Source organism: Rattus norvegicus, chromosome 3 (assembly GCF_021556685.1).
Source record: "Rattus norvegicus strain SHRSP/BbbUtx chromosome 3, alternate assembly SHRSP_T2T, whole genome shotgun sequence".
Taxonomy (NCBI): domain Eukaryota; kingdom Metazoa; phylum Chordata; class Mammalia; order Rodentia; family Muridae; genus Rattus; species Rattus norvegicus.
The window spans coordinates 97518262-97542529 of NC_141536.1; the positions used below are offsets into that span (position 1 = coordinate 97518262).

At 36.1% G+C, this 24268-nt stretch overlaps 2 protein-coding genes across 2 annotated transcripts; one reads left to right on the forward strand and one right to left on the reverse strand.

Annotated features, from left to right (window-relative positions):
- The first annotated feature begins 4243 nt into the window (after positions 1 to 4243).
- On the forward strand, positions 4244 to 6511 carry Olr765 (olfactory receptor 765). The gene is made up of 2 exons (XM_087655053.1): positions 4244 to 4273; positions 5540 to 6511. Exons 1-2 carry the CDS (start codon positions 4244 to 4246, stop codon positions 6509 to 6511), a joined length of 1002 nt encoding a protein of 333 aa, XP_087511179.1.
- Positions 6512 to 23049: 16538 nt separating this feature from the next.
- Positions 23050 to 23988, reverse strand: Or4k44 (olfactory receptor family 4 subfamily K member 44). The gene is given in 1 exon segment (NM_001000996.1): positions 23050 to 23988. A coding segment is annotated over 1 exon segment (939 nt).
- Between the last annotated feature and the right edge of the window lie 280 nt (positions 23989 to 24268).

Consider the following 24268-nt stretch of genomic DNA (forward strand, 5'->3'; position numbering starts at 1 on the left):
ATGTATGATTTGTACTGTGGGTATTCCAAGCTTTTGCCTAATTTCTACTTACCAGTGAATATAACCACATGTGTTCTTTGAGACTGTATTACCTCATTCAGGAGGTTAATTTCAAGTTCTAGCCATTTACCTGTGAATTTCATTAAGTCGTCGTTTTTAATAGCTGAGTAGTATCCCATTGTGTAAATATACCACATTTTCTGTATTTATTCTTCTGCTGAAAAAAATCTTGGTTATTTACAGCTTCTAATTATTATAAATAAGACTGCTATGAAATTTGTGGGGCATGTATCCTTTTTATATGTTGGAGCCTTTTTTTTAGTATATGCCCAGGAGTGGTATAGATGGGTCTTCAGGTAGAACTATTTCCAAATTTTAAGATTGATTTCTAAAGTTGTTATACCAGCTTGAAATCCCACCAACAATAGAGGTGTATTCCCCTTTCTCCATATTCTTACCTGCATCCACTGTCACCTGAGTTTTTGACTTTGAGTGGTATGGGGTGGAATCTTAGGGTCATTTTGATTTGCATTTCCCCAATGAATTTTTAGCCTATTACGCTGATGGCACAAAGAAGAACAGGGGCTATCAGTTTAATGAAACAATTGGGGCATGATAAATAGCATAATAAGAGAGTCAGAACTCTGACCAGATCTGGACATTTGTGCTCAGGGCTTGGTCAAGAGTGTCTTGGTGCCATGGGAATGAGCAGTGGTCAAATTCAGGTGTTTTCTAGATTCTATGCTTGGCCACACACTTGGGAGAGAGTATACTTGGTAAATTCTGCGGGTCTCTTACCATATCTGTCTATGTGGATTAGAGCCTGGTAGAGATTTTTAAACAATAATTACTACTTCATTTTATCCAATTTCAATAAATTTAATAATATTGTACATTTCATATTTATTTAACAGGAGCAGAGATTTTTCTTCAACAGGGGAATGGATACAGAAAATGTGGTACAAGGGGGTTGGGGATTTAGCTCAGTGGTAGAGTGCTTGCCTAGCAAGCGCAAGGCCCTGGGTTCGGTCCCCAGCTCCGAAAAAAAGAAAAAAAAAAAGAAAATGTGGTACATCTACACAACGGAATACTACTCAGCTATCAAAAACAATGACTTTATGAAATTCATAGGCAAGTCGATGGAACTGGAAAATATCATCCAGATTGAGGTAACCCAATCATAAAAAAACACACATGGTATGCACTCATTGATAAGTGGATATTAGCACAAGTGCTCAAATTACCCTAGATGCACCGAACACATGAAACTCAAGAAGGATGACGAAAAGGCAGATGCTTCACTCCTTCTTTAAAAGGGGAACAAGTATACCCTTAGGAGGGGTTAGGGAGGCAAAGTTTAGAACAGAGGCTGAAGGAACACCCATTCAGAGCCTGCCCCACATGTAGCCCATACATATACAGCCACCAAACTAGATAAGATGGATGAAGCAAAGAAGTGCAGGCTGACAGGAACCAAATGTAGATCTCTCCTGATAGACACAGCCAGAATATGGCAAATACATAGGCGAATGCCAGCACAAACCGCTGAACTGAGAACAGGATCCCCATTGAAGGAATCAGAGAAAGGACTGGAAGAGCCTGAAGGGGCTTGAGACCCCCTATTAACAACAATGACAACCAACCAGAGCTTCCAGGGACTAAGCCGCTACCTAAAGACTATACATGGACTGACCCTGGGCTCCAAGTTCATAGGTAGAAATGAATAGCCTAGTAAGTGCTCCAGTGGAAGGGGAAGCCCTTGGTTCTGCCAAGGCTGGACCCCCAGTGACTGGGATTCTTCAAGGGAGAGCAGTAATGGGGGAAGGATGGGGAGGGGAACACCCATATGGAAGGGGAGGGGTTAGGGTGATATTGGCCTGGAAACCGAGAAAGGGAATAACATTTGAAATGTAAAGAAGAAATACCCAATTTAATAAAGATGGGAAAAGAGAGAAAAAAGGAGATTTTTCTTAATCAGCATATCTAAAGTGTATCAGCGATTACTGCACAAATTCTATGTCTTTTGCTTGTAAAAATTCACATACCCCAACCAGTAGACTGAAGTTCAGGTCCCCTGTGGTTGAATCAGGGAAAGACTGGAAGAAAGTGAGGAGGGCGACCACATAGGAAGACCAGCAGTGTCAACTAAACTGGACCCCTGAGCGCTCTCAGTCACTGAGCCACCAACTGGGCAGCATACACTAGCTAGTCTGAGGCCCCTGACAAATATACAGCAGAGGACTGCCTTGTGTCACCTTAGTGAGAGAAGTCTTGCCTAACCCTCAAGAAACTTTCAGCTCCAGGAAGTGCAGAGGCCCGGTGGGGTGGGATGTTGTGGAAGGGTGGGATGAATGGTGGTTGGGGACATCCTTTCTTGGAGACAGGAGACAAGGAATGGGATGAGGAACTGTCTGAGGGCAGATGAGGATGGGGATACAAACTGAACCGTAAAAATGATTAAAATTAAGTAAAAAATTTCAAATATATGTGTAATGAAACTTTATCAACATCCGTTTGCAGATGGGACAACACTGAATATTAATAGATATCTCTTATGGAAGAAATATGGGTACAGTGGGGAAAAACACCGGTTTACTAAAGCAAAAATATGTGAGCTGAAGAAATAGTCTTGTATACTGTAAGGATGAAAAAGAGGGAAAGCAACACTGTTAAAGCTTGTATGTGTTCTTCCCAGCTGAGCTTAGAATGCATGATTTATATTGTCATTTAAGATATAGACCATAGCATTTTTGAACCATGTAATACCTTATCTCCACACAAAAAAAGTTGTATATTACAATAGCACAACTGTGCTGGACTGGTAGTCTTCTTTACAGAGTTTCATGATTTAGAGGAAAAGGCATGTATAATTTAGAGGACTTCTGAACACTTATTTTCTGAAATTAGATATAATTTAAAAACATTTGTTGTTTATCACAGCAAATTTTAATGTCTTCATTGTAGTTAAATCTGAAAAATAAAGCAAACTATAAGCACTGAGAATGTTAATACTAATGAGTATTTTTCTATGTTCTCCACATATTGGTCCTTGATAGCTTACGCTATCCTATTCATATAAAATCTATATATTACCTTTCACTCCCTGATTAATATTTATAAAATTTAATTTCCCAATATTGTCTCATTTACTTTAATTTTGGCAATCAAACTTAGATTGAATGAGATACTATTATTATACAGTGACCCAAGAAATTGTGATAGTGTCCCTTAATTGAAGAATAGACCATGTTTTCTTCAAGGTTAAGTGAAAACCTGTAACATTGAATTAGTCTGCGAGTAAGCCTCAGGCTGTCTCTGAATTCTCCAAGGGCTTCTGATGACTTCATGAATGCTTAACCATTAGCCAATCAGTGTGCTCAGGAGAACAATTCACACAAAAGTCAATCTCCCAGAAATGTTAATGCTTTGAAAGAGTATATAAAAGGACTCTGTACTGTTCTGTTTCTTAAGATCACTGCTATCTCTTCAAGTTATGAAAGAAGTAAGTGGAATGGCATTTGAATTTTTCAGTAGAAGCAACAGGTTAGAATTTTGTTGATAATTAAGTGTTACTATGAGTAGGATTTTATTTTGCAGAACTCAATTATGATTTTTTCCTCAAGAAAAAAATGAAAATCCTGTAGGGTTGCCTTAAGTCCTTATAATAACATGAGTAGTATTAAAAGAATACCCCTCACTACTGATGTTCTAGTAGCAATAAATACTGACTCTTACACCTAGTTTCCTTCCTGACAAACTACTTTCTCTTTATTTGGTGGATTTTACTATTCTTCTGGCCCCCAAATCTGGTATTTTCTTTTCTGTGTGTCATTTTTAAAAAATGATCTGAGGGAAACCTAGTTTTTAATCCTTTTCTTTGTTGTTGCGTTTTGGTTTTTGGGTTTTTTTCTTGGTTATTTTATTTATTTACATTTCAAATGTTATCCCTCTTCTGCCTTTTTTTTACATAAAAGTTGCAAAATCAATTGTGAAAACTTTATTGTTTCTGAGAACTACTGATTAGGGTTTTATGAAATGAAAAAAGGTAAGGCCCAGGAATTTTTCTTGAGACATCCAGGATTAAGCTGTGGATATGACTCAAACCCAATGCCTTGATTACTATCACCATGAGTAAAAAAAGTTTTCTTTGGAAAACAAATTAAGGTACAAAACGGTTATAAAAAGTACAATATTTTAATGATTGAGTTCAGGGTTACATAATTCAAGTATTTTCTTCTGAGTCATGCTCGGCTGTAAGTATCATATACGCAGTGTGAGAAGCAGGAGAAATCCTTCAATGAATGGAAATTTAAAAATGCAATCTGTACACTCTTCAAAAGCATCTTGAGTCTTTTTGACATTCTCTAACGAACCGTGAGGACACCGTGCGCAACTGGTAGATGGACACTAGATGGGGATTGCATTTTATCATTCTCCTCCCAGCAACATAACTTAGCAAATGTGACTCATTATGACCTAAAAGATTTCTTTTTTTTTCTTGAAAAATTACATTCTTAAATTGTTATTTCTTTTACTGTCGTACATTTTGATTTTTTTCATATAAAAACCCTTGAACCATCTTCATCCTAGACATATTTCTCATGGAGACATGTCCTGGAATTTTTCCTTTTCTATCTTTTTCTCTATTCCCAAAATGTTTCAACGTATTAAAATAAATTGAAACTCAAAACCACCTTTTGCATTGTATGATTTTAAAGAAATGCCTTAATGAACTACCTACAACATAACATATCTCACAGTAGGATTCCCATTCTTGAGTGTTCTCAGTGTTCACATGATTATATTTTTACTGGATTAAGGAGCTAGAAATTAGAGTTTAATGAATTATTTTATGATTAGATCTTCCCTATATTTGGAAAAAAGAGAGTTGCTAAGTTTTCATAGGATTTTGGAGATAGTCATTTGATTCTTTACTGGGAAAAGGTAAGGAAAAAATCTGGGATAATGGAGAGATGAACATAATTCTTAAGCACAATTGGTTGTAAGTAAATTTCCAAATAAATAACAAATAACAGAATTCTACAAGGACATTCCTTTATAAAATTTTGTCTCCCATAGTGCATTTCTCATCATATTTATCTCTGCCTTTTATGTTATACAAATGTTCTGTGTCATATAATCTTCTAAAATTCTATATATTTACTTAGTTCTGCCATTTCTATTTTGTACATTTTGTTTCATTTGGTGATATTCTTTTTCTCCTAAGCACTTTAACATTTAAAATGTAAGGACTGTTCTTTACTTCTTAATGTCTTGACATTCAGAAATCAGTGAAGGATCGGAAGAGAGCATAGAGAGAGCAGCACGAACAATAACATTGTCTTAGAATGTAAAGCCATAGAGAAATTGGGAGGCTTGGCTAACTGACGAACAAGACAGGCAAGAAAGCAATGAGTTTTAAATTGAGTTTTTATTTTTAGTTTGGGAGTTTTATGCAACATATCATAGCAAGTCCTTATTGAGTGAACAGACATAAGTTTGCATAACAAGTCTGACAGTTTTTGTTGTCTTCTCCAAGGCAAGTTCAGAGACTGTCTTCTGGAATGAATCAACAACAGAAGCAAATCGCTCTGCAGTGAAAGAATTTATTTTTATTGGACTCTCTGATTCTCAGGAACTTCAGATTTTTCTGTTTGTATTCTTTTTGGTTTTCTATGTAGGAATTGTATTTGGAAACCTTCTTATTGTCATGACTGTGAGCTATGATTCCCATCTCCACTCTCCTATGTACTTCCTATTGGCCAACCTCTCATTCGTTGATCTGTGTCTGTCCTCTGTCACAGCGCCGAAGATGATTGCTGATTTTTTCAGCAAACGCAAAGTCATCTCTGTTCATGGCTGTTTTGCACAGATTTTTCTCCTTCACTTCTTTGGAGGGTGTGAGCTAGTGACCCTCATAGCCATGGCCTTTGATAGATATGTAGCAATTTGTAAGCCTCTGAGCTATACTACAATTATGTGTGGAAATGTGTGTGTGGGCATTGTGGTTACTGCATGGGGAATTGGCTTCCTACATTCAGTGAGCCAATTGGCCTTTGCAGTGAACTTACCCTTTTGTGGTCCCAATAAGGTCGATAGTTTTTATTGTGACCTGCCTAGGGTACTCAAACTTGCCTGTGCAGACACATATAGGTTAGACATCATGGTTATTGCCAACAGTGGTGTACTTACTGTGTGTTCCTTTGTTCTGCTAATCATCTCCTATGGTATCATTTTATTGACCATCCAGCGCCGCCCTTCTGATAGGTCATCTAAGGCTCTGTCTACACTGACTGCTCATATCACAGTAGTTCTTCTGTTCTTTGGACCTTGCATCTTTATTTATGCCTGGCCCTTTCCCATCAAATCATTAGATAAATTCCTTGCTGTGTTTTATTCTGTGGTCACCCCTCTCTTGAACCCTATTATATACACACTGAGGAACACAGAGATGAAAACTGCCATGAAACGCCTAAGACAATGGAATTTAAATTTTTGGGTGAAGTCTTAGGTCTCCTGTAGCCTTGAGATTGAGATCATTAATGAAGGAAGTTATTACATTATTCAGCAGACCTTATGTCAACTTTAAAATTCCATTTTTACCTCATTTATTAATTGTTTACGAGGGTTCTAACATTTACTTGATTTATTCTATATGACTATAGCTTTTATTTTTATAGAAGTTCAAAATTAAAAGCATTAATTAAAAAATACCATTTCACTAATTTTATCATAATTAAAGGTATTAGTATTGTATTACTTGTGTACAACTGAGACTTCCTGGATACTTTTGCCTTTGAGAAGATAAAAATACAAGTTGAACTATTTTAGATTAAAGAAAATTTTACTTTGCTCATTCTCCATAAAAAACATAATAAAGGAATTACTAACCTCTACATAAATTCATAAGTTATATTCCTTCCTTGTAACCATATAATTCTTCTACTAGTACTATAATAAACCTATTAATGCCTCATCAGATGTGACAGGAATACTGAATTTTCTGATGTTATTTTTCTTTAAGACATTTAACAACTTGTGATACTATAATTGATTATAGAATAGTAAACAGGTTTAAGAGGGTTTAGCCTCTGACCATCTTGACATAAAATAAATAACTTATACACATCTATCATTTTCTATTATCAGAATTTTAAAGTCAAAAGATGATGGTTCAACTTTACTCAACATAATTATGGCTACATATATAAATGTTGGTCCCCATATTAATAAAAGGGAAATCATGATATGCATTATACAGAGGTATGAGAAGTATTTGTCTATTAAAGGTCCATAAAGCTACATTGTCCTGTGACATTCACCGTTCAGTGAATTTTAGATAGTATTAAATTATTCATATTAATCTATGTTAATGTAGTAAAGAGTTTGTAACTTAGTCAAACTTTGGTAATTCACAAATTACTTCAGGGACATGATATATTACAATCTTAGCTAAGGCTTACTTGGGGCATTGTAGTTACAATGGAAATGTGCATATTTATGTGCAAGTGTATATATTTGTTTGCATACTTTTCCAAGAGCACATTCTTTTTATCTTACTGAGGAATTCTAAATATCAGGAGAGAAGCAAAGGAGAGTACAAATTTAAAAAATACCAAGTGATTCTCCAAACTCTACCTTTGCAGAAATTTTTATGGAAGCAGGCTAAAGTTGAACACCACCAATTCTGAGTAACAAACAATATAGTTGAATGAATTGAGATCTGACTAAAATTATAAATGGAAATTAAGATAATTCAATGGCTTTAAATTATGCCTTCTTAAGTGAAAAATAGTACAGATACCCACAGGAATATTTAACACATAAAAAGTTTCCCTATGATCTACTCAGTGATATTTTTAAAATGGTGGGATAACTGGGGTAATATGAAAAAAATGTTACTGGTTCTATTTGTCATGCTAAAGAATAATTTCTTAATGAACTCAAGATATGATTCTGTTTAAAATCTATAAATATATTTTTAAATTGAGATAATATATTTTAATTTATTAGTATAACAAAGTTGTTTTCTAATATATATATATAGTTTTAATGTCAGATTAAACTACCTAAAAATGATAAATGAGAAAATTAATAACATACAAAAATAATTTATAAACAACCATTATAATTAAGTAAATTTCATGATCTAAACAATCTAATAGAAAATTGGGTAAAACATTTAATTTTTTAGGTTATATGTAAGACAAAAAATCATATTTACAAGAAAAATCTTCACGTCCTCTCATGCCAAAATATATGTGCACTAAAATTATACTTAAAAATCATCCCTGGCCTATAAGATACATTATTTCAATGTGTAATACTATAACCTAAGGGTGACCTATAGAGAGAAAAATAATATGTAATTATATATTTAGCGAGAACCCAAAATGGCACAACTTCATGGCAATGGCAGAAAAATAACATCTATTTTTTAACGTGGAAGTCTGACTTTTCGGCCCAAGAACTATCTTATCAAGTGTGCAGAACTATCAGACATGAGACTAAGAACATTGAAATATCACATCAAGTACTAAACTAGTAAATGGCTAATAGTGAAATAATGAAGAAATGATGATCAGTAACAAGTCTATTCTTAAGTCAAATATATGGTATAGTAAATAATTGTAAAACAAATGGGTCATTTCTTCAAATACTACCCTGGAGCAATCTACAATCCATAGATCAGTTGATATTAATAAATTGTCAAAAGGGTTTCTACAGAACACTAATTTTAAGGGAAAGCAGAGATACATGTATTACTCTGCAATTTCAAAAAATTTAATAAAGCATTTTAAATGGTTAAATTATTTTCTTAACTGGAATGTACTAAATATATCTTATCTTAGAGTTTTGAATTGAGAATAAAAGGGTTTTACATAATTAAAAATAAAATCACTAGCACTAAGAAGATGCTATCCAAACAAGTATAGCTACCTGAATTTGATTCCCATCACCTATGTGGAAAAGTTGAAGTTACCAGCATATGAGGTATATGTCTGTAATTCAAGCTCTGACTACACTAGCCAGATAGGCTAGTGTAACAGTGAGTAAGAGACACTAAAGAAGTAAGAGCAAAATGTGGATGCATCAGTCCTTCTTAGAAGAGGGAACAAAATACTCACGGGAGGAAATACAGGAACAAAGAATGGAGCAGTGAATGAAGGAAAGGTCATCCAGATATTGTACTACATGGGAATACATCCTATATATAGATGCCAAACCTAGTCACTATTGCCAAGAAGTGCTTGCTTGATATGAATGCCTCCTGAGAGTCTCTGCTTGAGCCTTACTGATACAGACGAGAATGCTTGCAGCTAACCATTGGACTGAGAACAGGGACTCCAATGGAGGAGTTAGAGAAAGGACTGAAGGAGCTGAAGGGGTTTGCAACTCCATAGAAAGAACAACAATATCAACCAACCAGACCCCTAGGCCTCCCGGGAACTAACCAACCAACCAACCAACCAAACAAACAAACAAACAAACAAAGAGTACCCATGGCTCCAGCTGCATGTGTAGCAGAGGATGGCATTGTCTGGCTTCAATAGGAGGATAGTTCCTCAGTCCTGTGAAGGCTCCTTTCCCCAGTGTACAGGAATGACAGGGTGTTGAGGTGAGTGTGGGAACATTTTCATAGAAGAAGGGTGAGGGGTTAGGGGAATGGGATGGGGTGAGGGAATAACATTTGAAATGTGAATACATAAAATATCCAATAAAAAATAAACCAAAATGAGTTATCTTCAGAAATGTGGACATCCACAAACATATGCATTCACAATTTCACACATATACACACATGTATACTAACACACACATGTACAATCACATCAACACTTACATTCACACACACACACACACACACACACACACACACATTCAGAAATACATTCACACACACAAACAAACAAGAAACTGTAGAATGAAATCAATGCAAAAACAGATCCATGTCCTACAGAGATGGTTCAGGACTTAAGGATGACTTTTGACTTTCCACAACACCCAAGTTCACTTAACAGAACCAGTGTCAGGCAGGTCATGGCTGGCATCTCTAACACCAAGGCATTTCATCTGCCCTCCATCGGCACATGCATACCTGAGCACAAAATATTATGTAGTCATTTAAAAGTGCAAACGATTTAAGATAAAAATTTGAAAACAAAAACCTTAAAATTTTCAGGGTAGATTGGAAAAGATGAGTGAATCAGGAGAATTCAGGGAAAAAAGGGATATGCATTATTATTTTATGAAATTCACAAAGAATTAATCTTAAAAGTAAAATAAAAAGCATTGTGCAATCTCTAAAGAATCAAGTTTGATCAAAATTACTTTATGTAATCATATTTTATTTGAGAAATATAATATCAATGAAATGAAATAATTCATTAAATAAAAATCATGCAAAGTTCATGATCTATAAGTTGGTAATATTAGTTTTACTTTTTATAAAGCACTTATTTAATTAAAGCAAAGGAGTAGGTAAAGTAATACCAATAATAAAAATATATATCACTAAACATTTTTTATTTAATTTCAATTATAAATATGAATATAAATCAATTGTTTTTATTTTAATAAAATATAAATGTTTTTCAACATTCTCCTCTGAGAAAAATCTATTGAATTCAAATAAAAGAAAATTATACTTAATTCCTTGTGTTTTTGTCAGGCACTATTTGTCACTAAAATAAATCTATATATTTTAGCTAAATACTTGCCACTACATCTGCAGAAGAAACATGCAAGATATTCTGGAGGTTCATTATTTTAACCTTTTGTGACAGAGTATCATATCATGTTATCAAAAATGTCATACAACTCATCATGTAGCTCATGGTCCCTTTAAACTTATGAAAATATATCTAGTTTTCCCTGCCAAGTGCTAGACATACACATTCATCACCATGCACAAATACAAATTTTCATGTCACAGTTAAAGGAACCTAATTAATTGCTACTATAAACTGAAAATAACACAGGAAAAACAGAATAATCTGCCAATCACAGGAAATGGCCCTATGAGAATCAATGATGCAATGATAAGTATCATAAATTGAATCATCATTACATGAAAGCATCCACAGAATGATTGTTAAAACTTTAAAAATGAAATTTTCCTTTTGGTGGATGGAACTAATAAGCTTACTAAACACTCTGAACGCTCCTGAGTTTTTGCAATGAATGTAATAAAATCAAAGTATTCTGTAATACAATTATTAAAAAGAAAGACAGATTAAGTATGTATAGTTCAGAAGTAGATACTTTAGAAAAATTCAAGTTCATAATGCAAATTTGTACTTATGAGTTAAAAAATCAATTAATGTGTGCAAAGTCAACAATAGAAACCAAAAACGATTAGGTAAGCATTTTGTAATCAAATTTGCAAGAGCTAAACAATCAGACAAATTGATTATGGAGACTATGATTCATATCATCTTAGGAAAATAAAGCATAAAGTAAGTATTAATGAGCTTAATCAATAAAGATTCACTATCTAATGACATTCTACAAGAAATAGGCACAAATGAGAAATGCAGAAAGATACTAGATGAATTTAAGAGCATAAAACTGGAGCGTGTATAGTCAGTGGAACAAATAGTCTGGAATATTCATCAAATTCAAGGAGTAGAACAGCATGTGAAAATCTGAGTAAGATAAAAAGCCTGAAAATATGTTAACCAGTACAATATTGAATGTTGTCATAATACTTCTTTGAGCAAGCTAATTTAAATGAATATTTTTGAGACAATCAATAAATAAGAAGCAAATTTTTGAGAATAACAAATATAGACAGCCAGAGATAGCAGCAGATAAATGATAGATAAAAGTAAAGAAGATGATGACAAGGAAGAGGAGAGTTTAAAAAAATGGGTGTGTGTATGAGGGTTAGAGAACTAAGACTTTACAGAAAAGAAATGACTGAGATGGGCCTTCTCCCATGTTGAAATTGTCAATGGAATCAAACACTGGAAAGATTCAACTTTTGACGTAGGTAATTTTATGTGTGGATATGTTAAACTCCAATAACAATCTATTTTGTCAAATGGTAGCCTTGGTGTTTCTGTGAAGTTAGCACTTAAACTAGTAGATTTTTGAATGAAAGAAAGTATCCATTTATATTCAAATATCTTTATTCAGTCACTTGAAGTTGTTAAGAGAACAAAGGTGGAATTCTGCATCTGTATTTCATAACGCATTAGCTGTAAACATCAACTGGGTCAATTCTTCCCTGAGTACTCAGTATACCCAGCCTGATGAGTGACTGATTGGCATTCTCCGCAAATGACATGACTAGTTGAGCCAGTTATTTAAAAATAAACACACACACACACACACACACACACACACACAAACACACACACACATACACACACACGCTCACGCACATGCACACAGTGGTTGACAGACAGATATAGAGAGACAAAGAGAGGTAGACATTTTTCTATCTCTTAGAACCACTAATACATTGCTTCTTGTTTTACCAATCTGCTTTCTATTTTATTTCTTATAAAAGTTAGATTTTTAGGATTTATTTATTTTATATGTATGAGTACACTATTGCTGCCTTCAGACACACCAAAAGAGGCCATTACAGATGGCTATGAGACACCATGTGGTTGCTAGGAATTGAACTCAGGACCTCTGAAAAAGTAAACAGTGATCTTAACCGATGAGTCATCTCTCCGGTCAATAAAAGTTAGATTTTTTTTATATTTATTATTTTAATTGTCACTTTTTCTAGCCCATTTTATACCTTTATTAAAATATAATTACTGAACTAAACTTGTTTATACTAAAAGTGAACAACAATGGTTTGATATATCTATACTCCATGAAATACTCTGCATAATCAACCTAATAAACATTTTGGATGCTTTATTATCATTACCTTTTTTTTTTTTTAATAATCCAGTCATTAGTAGTCTCCCGGTCTACTCTCCTTATAGTTACTCATTTCATTAGTCCTCCCTCCTATCTCTAAGATGAAAGCTGCCCAACTTTCTACCCCTCCCCCACCACTCCCATTCCAGGTCCATTCCACTCCCTGGGGCCTCAAGTCTCTCCAGGGTTAGGTGCATCTGTCTTCTCTCACAGAGGCCAGACCAGGCACTACTCTGATGTAAACATGTTGGATGCCTCAGAGCAGCTCCCACATGTTGCCTTGTTGGTGGCTCAGTGTCTAAGAGATCTCAGGGGCCAGTTTAGTTGAGACTGTTGGTCTTCCTATGGGGTTACCCTCCTCCTCAGTTCCTTCCAGCCTTTCCCTAATTCGACCACAGGGGGTCTCTGACTTCTGTCCATTGGTTGAGTATAAATATCTGCGTCTGACTCATTCAGTTGCTTGTTAGACCTCTCAGGACAGCCATGCTAGGCTCCTGTCTGTAAGTACACCAAAGCATCAGTAATAGTGTCAGGCCTTGGATCCTACTCTTGAGATGAATCCTAATTTGGGCCTGTCACTGGCCTGCCTTTCCCTTAGTCTTTCCTCTATTTCTGTCCCTCTAGTTCTTTTAGGCAGGAACAATTCTGGTCAGAATTTTTGACTGTGGGATGGCAACCCTTTCCCTCCACTTGATGCCCTGTCTTTCTACTGAAGGTGGACTCTACGAGTGAGCTCCCCCTACCCACTGTTGGGCATTTTGTTGGATGTTTTAAAAGTCTCTAGTTATTTTGTTTATATGTATGTAGGAAAAAGATAACAGAACCCACCTCTGCTTAAGTAATTTTGAAATGTACAATATTGTATAAATATGGCATCCTGAAATGGTACTTATATAACAAACTCTGCCAGTCCCCAGCACACATGGACAGATGTGGCAAGATCACCTAGGTCACATGCTGAACTTAGTAAAAAACCTGGTTCTACCATTGCTCAATGTAGCCTACCCCAAGAGCCTCTCAGTCAAGTCATGAGCCCAAATGGCCAGACCTCTCTTCTTATTTCATTCACTTTGGCTCAGAAATCTCACTAAACCTTCAGCCTACTGTCCTTCCTTGGGATTTTAGCCTAATCGTCTAAAAATTCATGTTAGAAAAATCTAATAACCTAACTCCAAAACTAACATCCTATCACAAACCAGAAACAATATTAGAATAACAAATCAGCAATTACATAACAATGAAACCCAAACAAGCAATTTGAAAGCAAATTATAGTTGTAAGAATCCCTGATTAAAAAGAAAAGAAAAAGGAAAAATGCTCATTGGATTACTAGATATGAGCTGAAGTCATATTACTTCTGGGTCATAGTAGTCAAAACAGTATGGTAATGGTATCCTTGCCTACCACAATGTAAATGAATACATACACACAAGAAGCAAGGCCCAAGTGAGGGAGCATGAATTTCACTTAGAATAGGAAACAGAATACTCAAAAGTGGTAGATGGTTAGAGGGAACTGGGAGGGGTATGGAGAGAGAAATGGGGGGGTTCAGGATCAGGTGTGGGGAAGGACAGGAAAGATAGCAGGATGGTCATGAAAATGAATGGAAATCTGCAACTGACTGGGGTGAGGAGGTAGGAGTGGGCATCTCCAGGATGAGACAGAGACTTAGGATAAGGGCGTTTCCCATGAACCAATGAGGTTTACATTAGCTATGGCTCACAATATTGGGGATATGGAACCTAAAGAGGGCACCTCCTGTGCCTCGGAAGGAACCCCAGTGGAATAATAGAGACAGCAACCCACCCACAAAACTCTCAACTCAAAATTTATCCTTTCCACAAGAGATGCAGGAATAGGAGATGGAATAGAGACTGAGGGAACGGCCAAGCAATAACCAGCCTAACTTGAGACCCAGCCTATGGGCAAGTACCAATTCCGAACAATGTTAATGATACCCTGTTACACGTCTAGACAGGAGCATGTTGTCCTCTGTGAGGCTACACTCAGCACCTGACTCAGACACAGACATATCTAGCCAAACAGTGGATGGAGCTTGAGGAATTTTATGGAAGAATAGGAAAAAGGATTGAGGGCCCTGAAGAGATAGGAAATATACAGGAAGATCAAATAGAGCCAGGTATCCATAAACCATGTGGCTACACGAGTCTGAACCAATAATCGAAGAACATACAAAGTATGGACCTAGGCCTAGTTCATGTATTGCAAATGGGCAACTTGGTCTTTATGTAGGTCCTGAACAATTGGAATGAGGCTATCCCAAAAAACTGATCCCTGTATGTGGGATATATTCCTCTAGCTAGGCTAACTTGTTTGGCCTCAATGGGAGAGGAAGAGCCTAGCCTCACAGAGACTTGAAGTGTGTGTGAGAGTGTGTGTGTGTGTGAGTGTGTGTGTGTGTGTGTGTGTGTGTGTGTGTGTGTGTGGAGCAGGCATAACCAGGAGGATAACATCTGCTCAGAGGACAAAAGGTGAGGGATGGGGAAAAGAAGTGGGAGGAGTTAACAGGAGGGGGAGTGAGCATGACATAAACAGAAAAAATAAATTACAAGAAGATTTTAATTAACTACACAAAATTTCAGTGACCTGATTTTCAATAAATATGACAAACATGTATTGTGAATGAAGGACAGAATAGGTAATAAATATTGTTGGGAAAACTGGATGCATACATGAAGAAATTTGTAACTCTCATCTTGTTAAAAGTGCAAATGAATATAAAACTTTAGTGTAACATCTGGAAATATTAAATTACTTGAATGATTATGGAATCATTTTAATTTTTATTGGATATTTTGTGCATAACATTCGAAATCTTACCCCTATCCCCCTGCCCCGCTGCTTCTATGAAGATGTTCCCACTCCACCAACCCACTCCCACCTCAACATTCTGGCATTCCCCTACACTGGGTAAAGGAGTCTTGACAAGATAAGGGGCTTCTCCTGTTGATGCCAGGTGATGCCACTCTCTACTACATATGCTACTGGAGCCATGAGTCCCTCCATGTGTAGTTTTTAGTTGGTGATTTAGTGCCCGGGACCTCTAGGGGTGTGTGGTTGGTTGATACTGTTCTTTATATGGGATTGAAAACCCTATCAGCTCCTACAGTCCTTTCTGTAACACCTCCATTGGAGTCTCAGTGCTCAGTCCAATGGTTGGCTGCAACCATTCTCTTCTGTGTCAGTAAGGCTCTGGCAGAGCCTCTCAGAAGACAGCTATATTAGGCTTCTGTCAACATGCACTTCTAGGCATCCACAATAGTGTCTGACTTTGGTGGCTGCATATGGGATGGATCCCCAGTGAGATAGTCTCTGGATAACCTTGCCATCAGCCCTTGCTCCAACCTTTACCCCTGTATTTCCTCCCATGAATATTTTGTACCCCCTCCTTTTTTTACTGGATATTTTTATATTTATATTTCAAATGTTATCCCCTTTCCCCATTTCTCATCCATAAAACCCTGATCACATCCTTAATCCCCTGTCTTCTATGAGGGGTTTCCCCCACCCACCCACCAATATCCACCTTCCTGCCCTGACATTCCTCTACATGGGGCATCAAGCCTTGGCAGGACCAAGGGCTTCTCTACCCCTTGGTGCCCAACAAGGCCAACCTCTGCTACATATGCACCAGGAGCCATGGGTTTCTCCATGTATACTCTTTGGATGGTGATTTAGTCCCTGGGAGCTCTGGTTATTGGTATTGTTCTTATAGAGTTGCAAACCCCTTCAGCTAGCTCTTTCAATCCTTTTTCTAGCTCTTCCAATAGGGATCGCATTATCAGTTCAGTGGTTGGCTGCAAGCATGGGCCTCTGTATTTGTCATATTCTGGCAAAGTCTCTCAGGAGACTGTTATATCAGGTTCCTGTCAGCATGCAATACTTGGTGTCCCCAATAGTGTCAGGGATTGTTGGCTATAAATATATGGGCTGGATCCCCAGGTGTGGCAGTATCTGTATGGCCTTTCCTTCAGTCTCTTCTTCAAACTTTGACTCTGTATTTCCTCCTATAAATTTTTGTTCAAGAAGAACTGAAGGATCCAAACTATGGTCATCCTTCTTAAGTTTCATGTAGTCTGTGGATTGTGTCTTGACTCCGAGTTTGGGGGCTGATATCCAATTATCATGAAGTATATAGCATGTGTGGTTTTTTTTTTTTTTTTGATTGGATTACCTCACTCAGAATGATACTTTCTAGTTCCATTCATTTGCCTATGAATTTCATGAAGTCATTGTTTTTAATAGCTGAAGGATCCACATTTTGGTCTTCTTCTTGAGATTCATATGGTCTGTGAATTGTTTCTTGGGTATTCTGAATTTTTGGACTCATTTCATTTAGGAAACACTTTCTGTAACCATTCCTGTTGGAGGATATCTGGGTTGTTCCCAGCTTCTGGATATTATAAGTAAGGCTGCTATGAACATAGTGGGTCATGTGTCATTGTGATATTTTGGAGCATGGTTTGATTATATGTCCAAGACTGGTTGGTACAGCTAGGTCCTCAGGTAGTACTTTGTCCAGTTTTCTGAGGAAGTGCCAGACTGATTTCCAGAGTGGTTGTATAAGCTTGCAATCACACCAATGATGGAGTAGTATTCCTATTTTTTCACATCCTTACCAACATCTGCTCTTACCTGAGTTTTGATCTTAGCCAATCTGACTGGTATGAGGTGGGCTCTAAGGGTTGTTTAGATTTGCATTTCCCTGATGACTAGGAATATTGAACATTTTTAAGGTGCTTCTCGGCCTTTTGATATTACTCAGTTGGGAATTCTTTATTAAGCTTTGTATCCCATTTTAATAGGATTATTTGGTTCTTTGGAGTCTAACATCTTGAGCTCTTTTTATATATTAGCTCTCTTTCAGATGTAGGATTGGGAAAGATCTTTTCCCAATCTATTGTTTGTTATTTTGTCCTATGGACAATGTCCTTTGCCTTACAGAGCTTTGCAATTTTATGAGGTCCCATTTGTCAGTTCTTGATCTTAGAGCATAAGCCATTGATGTTTTGTTCAGGAAAATTTCCCCTGTACCTAATTGTTCCAGGATCTTTGCCAATTTTTCTTCTATTAGTTTGAGTGTATCTGGTTTTATGTAGAGCTCCTTGATTCACTTGGACTTGAGGTTTGGACAAGGAGATAAGAATGGATCAATTTGCATTCTTCTATATGCTGAGAGCCAGTTGAACCAGCACCATTTGGTGAAAATACTGTCTTTTTCCACAGGATTGTTTTAGCTCCTTTGTCAAAGATCAAGTGGTCATAGGTGTATGGGTTCATTTCTGGGTTTTCAATTCTATTCCACTGATCTACCTGCCTGTCTCTGTATCAATACCATACAGTTTTTATCGCTATTGCTCTGTAATACTGCTTGAGGTCCGGGATAGTGATTTCCCCAGAAGTTCTTCTATTGTTGAGAATAGCTTTAGCTATCCTGGGTTTTTTGTTATTCCAAATTAATTTGCAAATGCCATTTCTAAATGTATGAATAATTGAGTTAGAAATTTGAATTGATTGCATTGAATTTGTAGATTGCTTTTGGCAAGATCTATATTTTTACTATATTAATCCTGCGAATTCATGAGCTTGGGAGATCTTTCCATCTTATGAGATCATCTTCACTTTATTTCTTCAGAGAATTGAAGTTCTTGTCATACAAATATTTACTGGCCTGGTTAAAGTCACACCAACATATTTTATATTATGTATAAATACTGTGAAGGGTGTCATTTCCCTAATTTCTTTCTCAGCCTGTCTATCCTTTGAGTAGAAGAAGGCTACCGATTTATTTGAGTTAATTTTATATCCAGCAAGTTTGCTGAAGTTATCAGGTTTAGGAATTCTGGTGGAATTTGTGGGGTCACTTAAGTATACTACCATATCATCTGCAAATAGTGAAATTTAGACATCTACCTTTCTAATTTGTATCCTTTGACCTTTTTTGTTGTTTAATTGCTCTGGCTAGGACTTCAAGCACTATATTCAATAAGTAGGAAGAGATTGGGTAGCCTTGTCTAGTCTCTCATTTTAGTGGGATTGCTTCAAGTTTCTTTCCACTTTGATATTGGTTACTTATTTGGTGTATATTGCTGTTATTATGTTTAGATATGGGCCATGAATTCCTGATCCTTCCAAGACTTTTATGATGAAACAATGTTGAATTTTGTCAAATGCTTTCTTAGTATCTAATGAGATGATCAAAAGGTTTTTCTTTGAGTTTGTTTATATAATGTTTATATATATTTATGGATTTCTGTATATTGAACCATCCCTGCATCCCTGGAATGAAACCTGCTTGATCCTGATGAATGATCATCTTGATGTGTTCTTGGATTGGATTTGCCAGTATTTTATTGAGTATTTTTCCATTCATATTCATGGGGGAAGTTGGTCTGAAGTTCATTGTGTCCCATAAGTTTGGGTATATTGTGCCTTCATTTTTGTTAAATTCTAAAAAGTCTTTAATTTCCTTCTTTCATTTTTGACCAATTATCATTGACTAGAGAGCATTGTTCAGCTCCCATGTGTATGTGGGCTTTCTGTTGTTTTTGAAGACCATCCTTAGTTTGTGGTGATTTGATAAGATGCATGGGATTATTTCAATCTTCTTGTATCTGTTGAGGCCTGCTTTGTGACTGATTATATGGTGAATTTTGGAGAAGGTACCATGAGGTGCTATGAAGAAGGAATTTTTTTTTTGTTTCGTATGAAAAGTTCTTTAGATATCTGTTAAATCCATTTGGTTCATAACTTCTGTTAGTTTCATTGTGTCTCTGTTTAGTTTCTTTTTCCATGATCTGTCCATTGATGAGAATGGGGTGTTGAAGTCTCCCACTACTATTGCATGTGGTAAAATATATGCATTAAGCTTTAGTAAAGTTTATTTTATGAATGTGGGGGCTCTTGCATTTGGAATAAAGATGTTCAAAATTGAGAGTTCATAGATTTTTCATTTGATGAGTATGAAGTGTTGGTCTTTATCTTTTTTCTTGATAAGTTTTGGTTGAAAGTCTATTTTATTCTATATTATAATGGCTACTTCAGCTTGTTTCTTGGGACCACTTGCTTGGAAAATTGTTTTCCAGCTTTTTACTCTGAAGTAACATCTGTTGTTGTCACTGAGATGAATTTCCTATATGTAGCAAAATTCTGGGTCCTGTTTATATATCCAATCTGTTACTGTATGTCTTTTTATTGCAGAATTAAGTCCATTCATGTTAAGAGATATTAAGGAATAGTGATTATTTTTTCCTGTTATTTTTGTTGTTAAAGGTGGAATTATGTTTGTGTGTGTATCTTCTTTTCAGTTGGTTCAAAGAAGATTAATTTCTTGCTTTTTCTAGGGTGTAGTTTCCCTGCTTGTGTTAGAGGTTTCCATCTATTACCTCTGGTTGGGTTGGATTTGCAGAAAAATATTGTGTAAATTTGTTTTCTCCATCTATGGCAATTGAAAGTTTGCTGGCATTTGTGTTCTCTAGGGTCTATATGACATCTGCTCAGAATCTCCTTACTTTCATAATCTCTGTTGAGAAGTCTGGTGTAATTCTGATAGGTGTGCCGTTTTATTTCATTTGATCTTTTCCCCTTACTGCTTTAAATATTCCTTATTTGTTTTGTGCATTTGGTGTTTTGACTATTATGTGACAGGAGGAATTTCCTTTCTGGTCCAATCTATTTGGAGTTCTATATTCTTTTTGTTTGTTCATGGGCATCTCTTTCTTTAGGTTAGGGAAGTTTTCTTCTAGAATTTTGTTGAAGATATTTACTGGTCCTTTAAGTTGTGACTCTTCACTCTCTTCTATACCTATTATCCATAGGTTTTTGTCTTTTCATTTTGTCCTGGATTTTCTGTGTGTTTTGGTTTAGGGGATTTTTGCATTTGCATTTTAGTTGATGATTATGTCAATGCTTTCTATTGTATCTTCTGCCCCTGAGATTCTCTCTTCAATCTTTTGTATTTTGTTGATGATGCTTGCATCTGTGACTCCTGACCTCTTTCCTAGGTTTCCTATCTCCATGTTTGTCCTTCTTTGTATTTCTTTATTTTTTTTCTTTTTTTTCCTTTTCTTTTTCTTGGAGCTGGGGACTGAACCCAGGGTCTTGTGCTTGCTAGGCAAGTGCTCTACCACTGAGCTAAATCCCCAACCCCTTTCTTTATTGTTTTTATTTCTACTTTTAGACCTTGGATGATTTTGTTCAATTCCTTCACTGGTTTGGTTTGGTTTTCCTTTAACTTTTTAAGGGATATTTGTTTCCTCTTTAAGGGCATCTACTTGTTTGCCCGTATTCTCCTGTATTTATTTATGGGAGTTATTTATGTCCCTCTTAGAGTCCTCTATCATCAGCATGAGATGGAATTTTAAATCCAAACCTTGCTTTTTCTTTGCGTTGCTGTTTCCAGTTCTTGCTGTGGTAGGAGAACCGGTTTCTAATGATGCCAAGTAGTCGTTATTTCTGTTGCTTTGTTCTCTTGATCTCTGATGTTAGTTGGTCTTGCTGTCTCTGATTGGAGCATATACCTCCTTTTAACCTGTGAGTCTGTGATCTTCAGAGTGAGAGCGGTCCTGGGAGACCATGTCTCCCCAGGCAGCTTTTGGGTCTGGAGGGCTGTGGGACAGCCTTAACTCTGGGTGGTGATGGAGACTGGAAGGGTCCTGTCCCAGACTACTCTGAGGCTCCTGTGCCCTGTGGGATCCTCATGAGTCCCTCTTTGGAAAGTTAGTGGAGCAAAAGTGGGGTTTCACCTATGGACTTTGGAGTAAGAGCACTCCTGGGAGACAAGCTCTCTCCGGGCAGGTTTTGGGTCCAGATGGCTGTGGGACAGCCTTAGCTTGGGCGTAGATGGAAACCAAAAACTTGGCTATGGAATTTAACCAGCTTTACAATATCAGGCATAATTTTTTCCCTGTGGAAAAGGTATCCAAAATATGCTGGGTTGCCCTATCAAACTATAGCCATTATTTCAGTAGTGCCCACATCTAGCTAGGTGAGTTTATATTTTCCTATGGAGAGTCTAGATCTGTGTAAAAGAATTAATGTGCTTTCTTCCCTAGTAACCTGAGCAACTTTTATCATCAAGAATGATATTGAATAGGAGGAAAATCCCAAGTAAATTTGAGATTGATTTTCTGTGTTCTGGAATCAAAGAATGTTGTTTATTCATCAACACATAACTGTGATGGCCATAAAAGTGAAATAAAATAGTCCAATTTGTTTTACATGTCTGCAGCCTCACAGACCAATACCTACACAGACCATATGTATATCTGCATATATGTTTCTTAAAAGTCACATGTGAGTTAACCACTGAATGAAGTACAATAGTTTTATTAATTAGTCTATTTAAGAACACTGTTCTTATGGAGACTAAATTTTAGAATATTATACAACATGAAATAATTTAAATGATAAAATTGAGTATTAGGATTGAAGTAATTTATAAACCTAATTAATCTTTATCCAAATGTTTTATTGTGATGCTTTATTCATTTGGTTAAAAAACACATATAAGTTTCACTGTTAGCCCATGAAGTTTTATCACTCTATTTCATCTTTTCTTAATTTTAGTGCTTAGCACATTAGTGTTTTGGTTCATGGCTGTGATAAGACAAAAGTGATGAAGTTGGCCATTTGGCAGTCAGTCAAGGTTTTGGGGCATGCAGTGATGTACAGAATCATACTCATTTAAGCAGAAGTGAGTGGGTGGGTAAGGGAACACTCTCATGGAAGCAGGAGGAGGGAAGTAGAATAGGGAATTTTCACAGGGGAACCCAGGAAGGAAAATAAAATTAGAAAAGTAAATAAATAAAATAATAAAAAAATTTTAAATACTTCACTGAGATGTTATTCATAAAGGTAAACACAAGAGTTTGATCAATAAAAGATAATTTAAACTTTATTGAAAACAGTTTGATAACTTTCATTATTTTTATAAAGATTATATATTTTAAGGCAAATATATATACATGTATATATCACAGTGTTTTGCTGTTTGATCATTCAGTGACATATAATTTTAAAACATATTATTTCTATATTAGAAGATTGGTAAAAATTTCAAATATAAGTTATATTTCTTGACTTTAAATATATTTAATATATTTAGTTCTAATATTTAAAGTAATGAGTTTGTGTTTCTGGATATTAGGAGTTTACTTTGAAACTCAGAAAGTTGCCCATGAACTTTTTCATAGCATTTTTCATATCTTTATTTCTCAGTGTATAAATGGCTGGATTTAGGAGAGGTGTAAAAACAGAGTAAAACACAGCAAAAAATTTGTCCAACCAGGTAATATTAAGAGGCCACACATAAATGAAGATACGGGGCACAAAAAAGATCAGCACCACTGTGATGTGAGCAGTGCATGTGGACAGAGCCTTAGATGCACCATCTTTAGAGCTCTGACATACAGTGATAAGGATGTATGTGTAGGAAATAAGCAACAGAATAAAGCAGGTTACGGCTACAAGTCCACAGTCAGCATTCATTAAGGTATTTAAATAATGATAATCCATGCATGCTAGTTTTATTACCAGTGGCATGTCACAAAAGAAACTATCTATTTTATTGGGACCACAAAAAGGCAGGTGCACAATCACTGCTACATATATAATACCATGTATAAAGCCAATTGTCCAGGAAGTCAACACCAACCCAGTGCATCTCTTCAGGTTCATGATTGTAAAGTAATGGAGTGGTTTGCAGATGGCCACATAGCGATCATAAGCCATTGCCACCAACAACACCATCTCTCCTGCAGCAATGCAATGGGCAAAGAAGACCTGACACATGCAGCCTGCAAAGGAAATAGTCTTGTTTTCCCTGAGAAAGTCTGTGATCATCTTAGGTGTGGTGTTTGAGGAGAGCCACATATCAATAAAAGACAAGTTGGCCAACAAGAAGTACATGGGAGAATGCAGATGGGAGTCAGTGGTTATTAATATCAAGATGACAATATTTCCTGACACGATGAACAGATAAAGCATCATAAATATTGCAAAGAGGAAGACCTGAGTATTCTTTGAATGGGCAAGTCCCCAGAGTATAAATTCTGACACAACAGTCTGATTTTCTCCGTCCATTTTATTCAGTGGGTCCTTAGAAATAATCTGCAAAGAAAAAATGATTATCCACTAGAAGTACGAGGTAGGATACTTCCTTTGTAGAATTAGACATTCATATTGAATATTACCTGAATAGAAATGCATATATTAAAGAGAAATCTAAGCCAAATATGAATGACATCACTGCCCAAAGTAAAAGTTAAAAAGCCAAGAGCAATCCCTAAAGAAGAGAAGGATCAGATGTGAACGATATACACATGCTCTATGAGTAAATATCTCTTATAGGAGAGCAATGTGG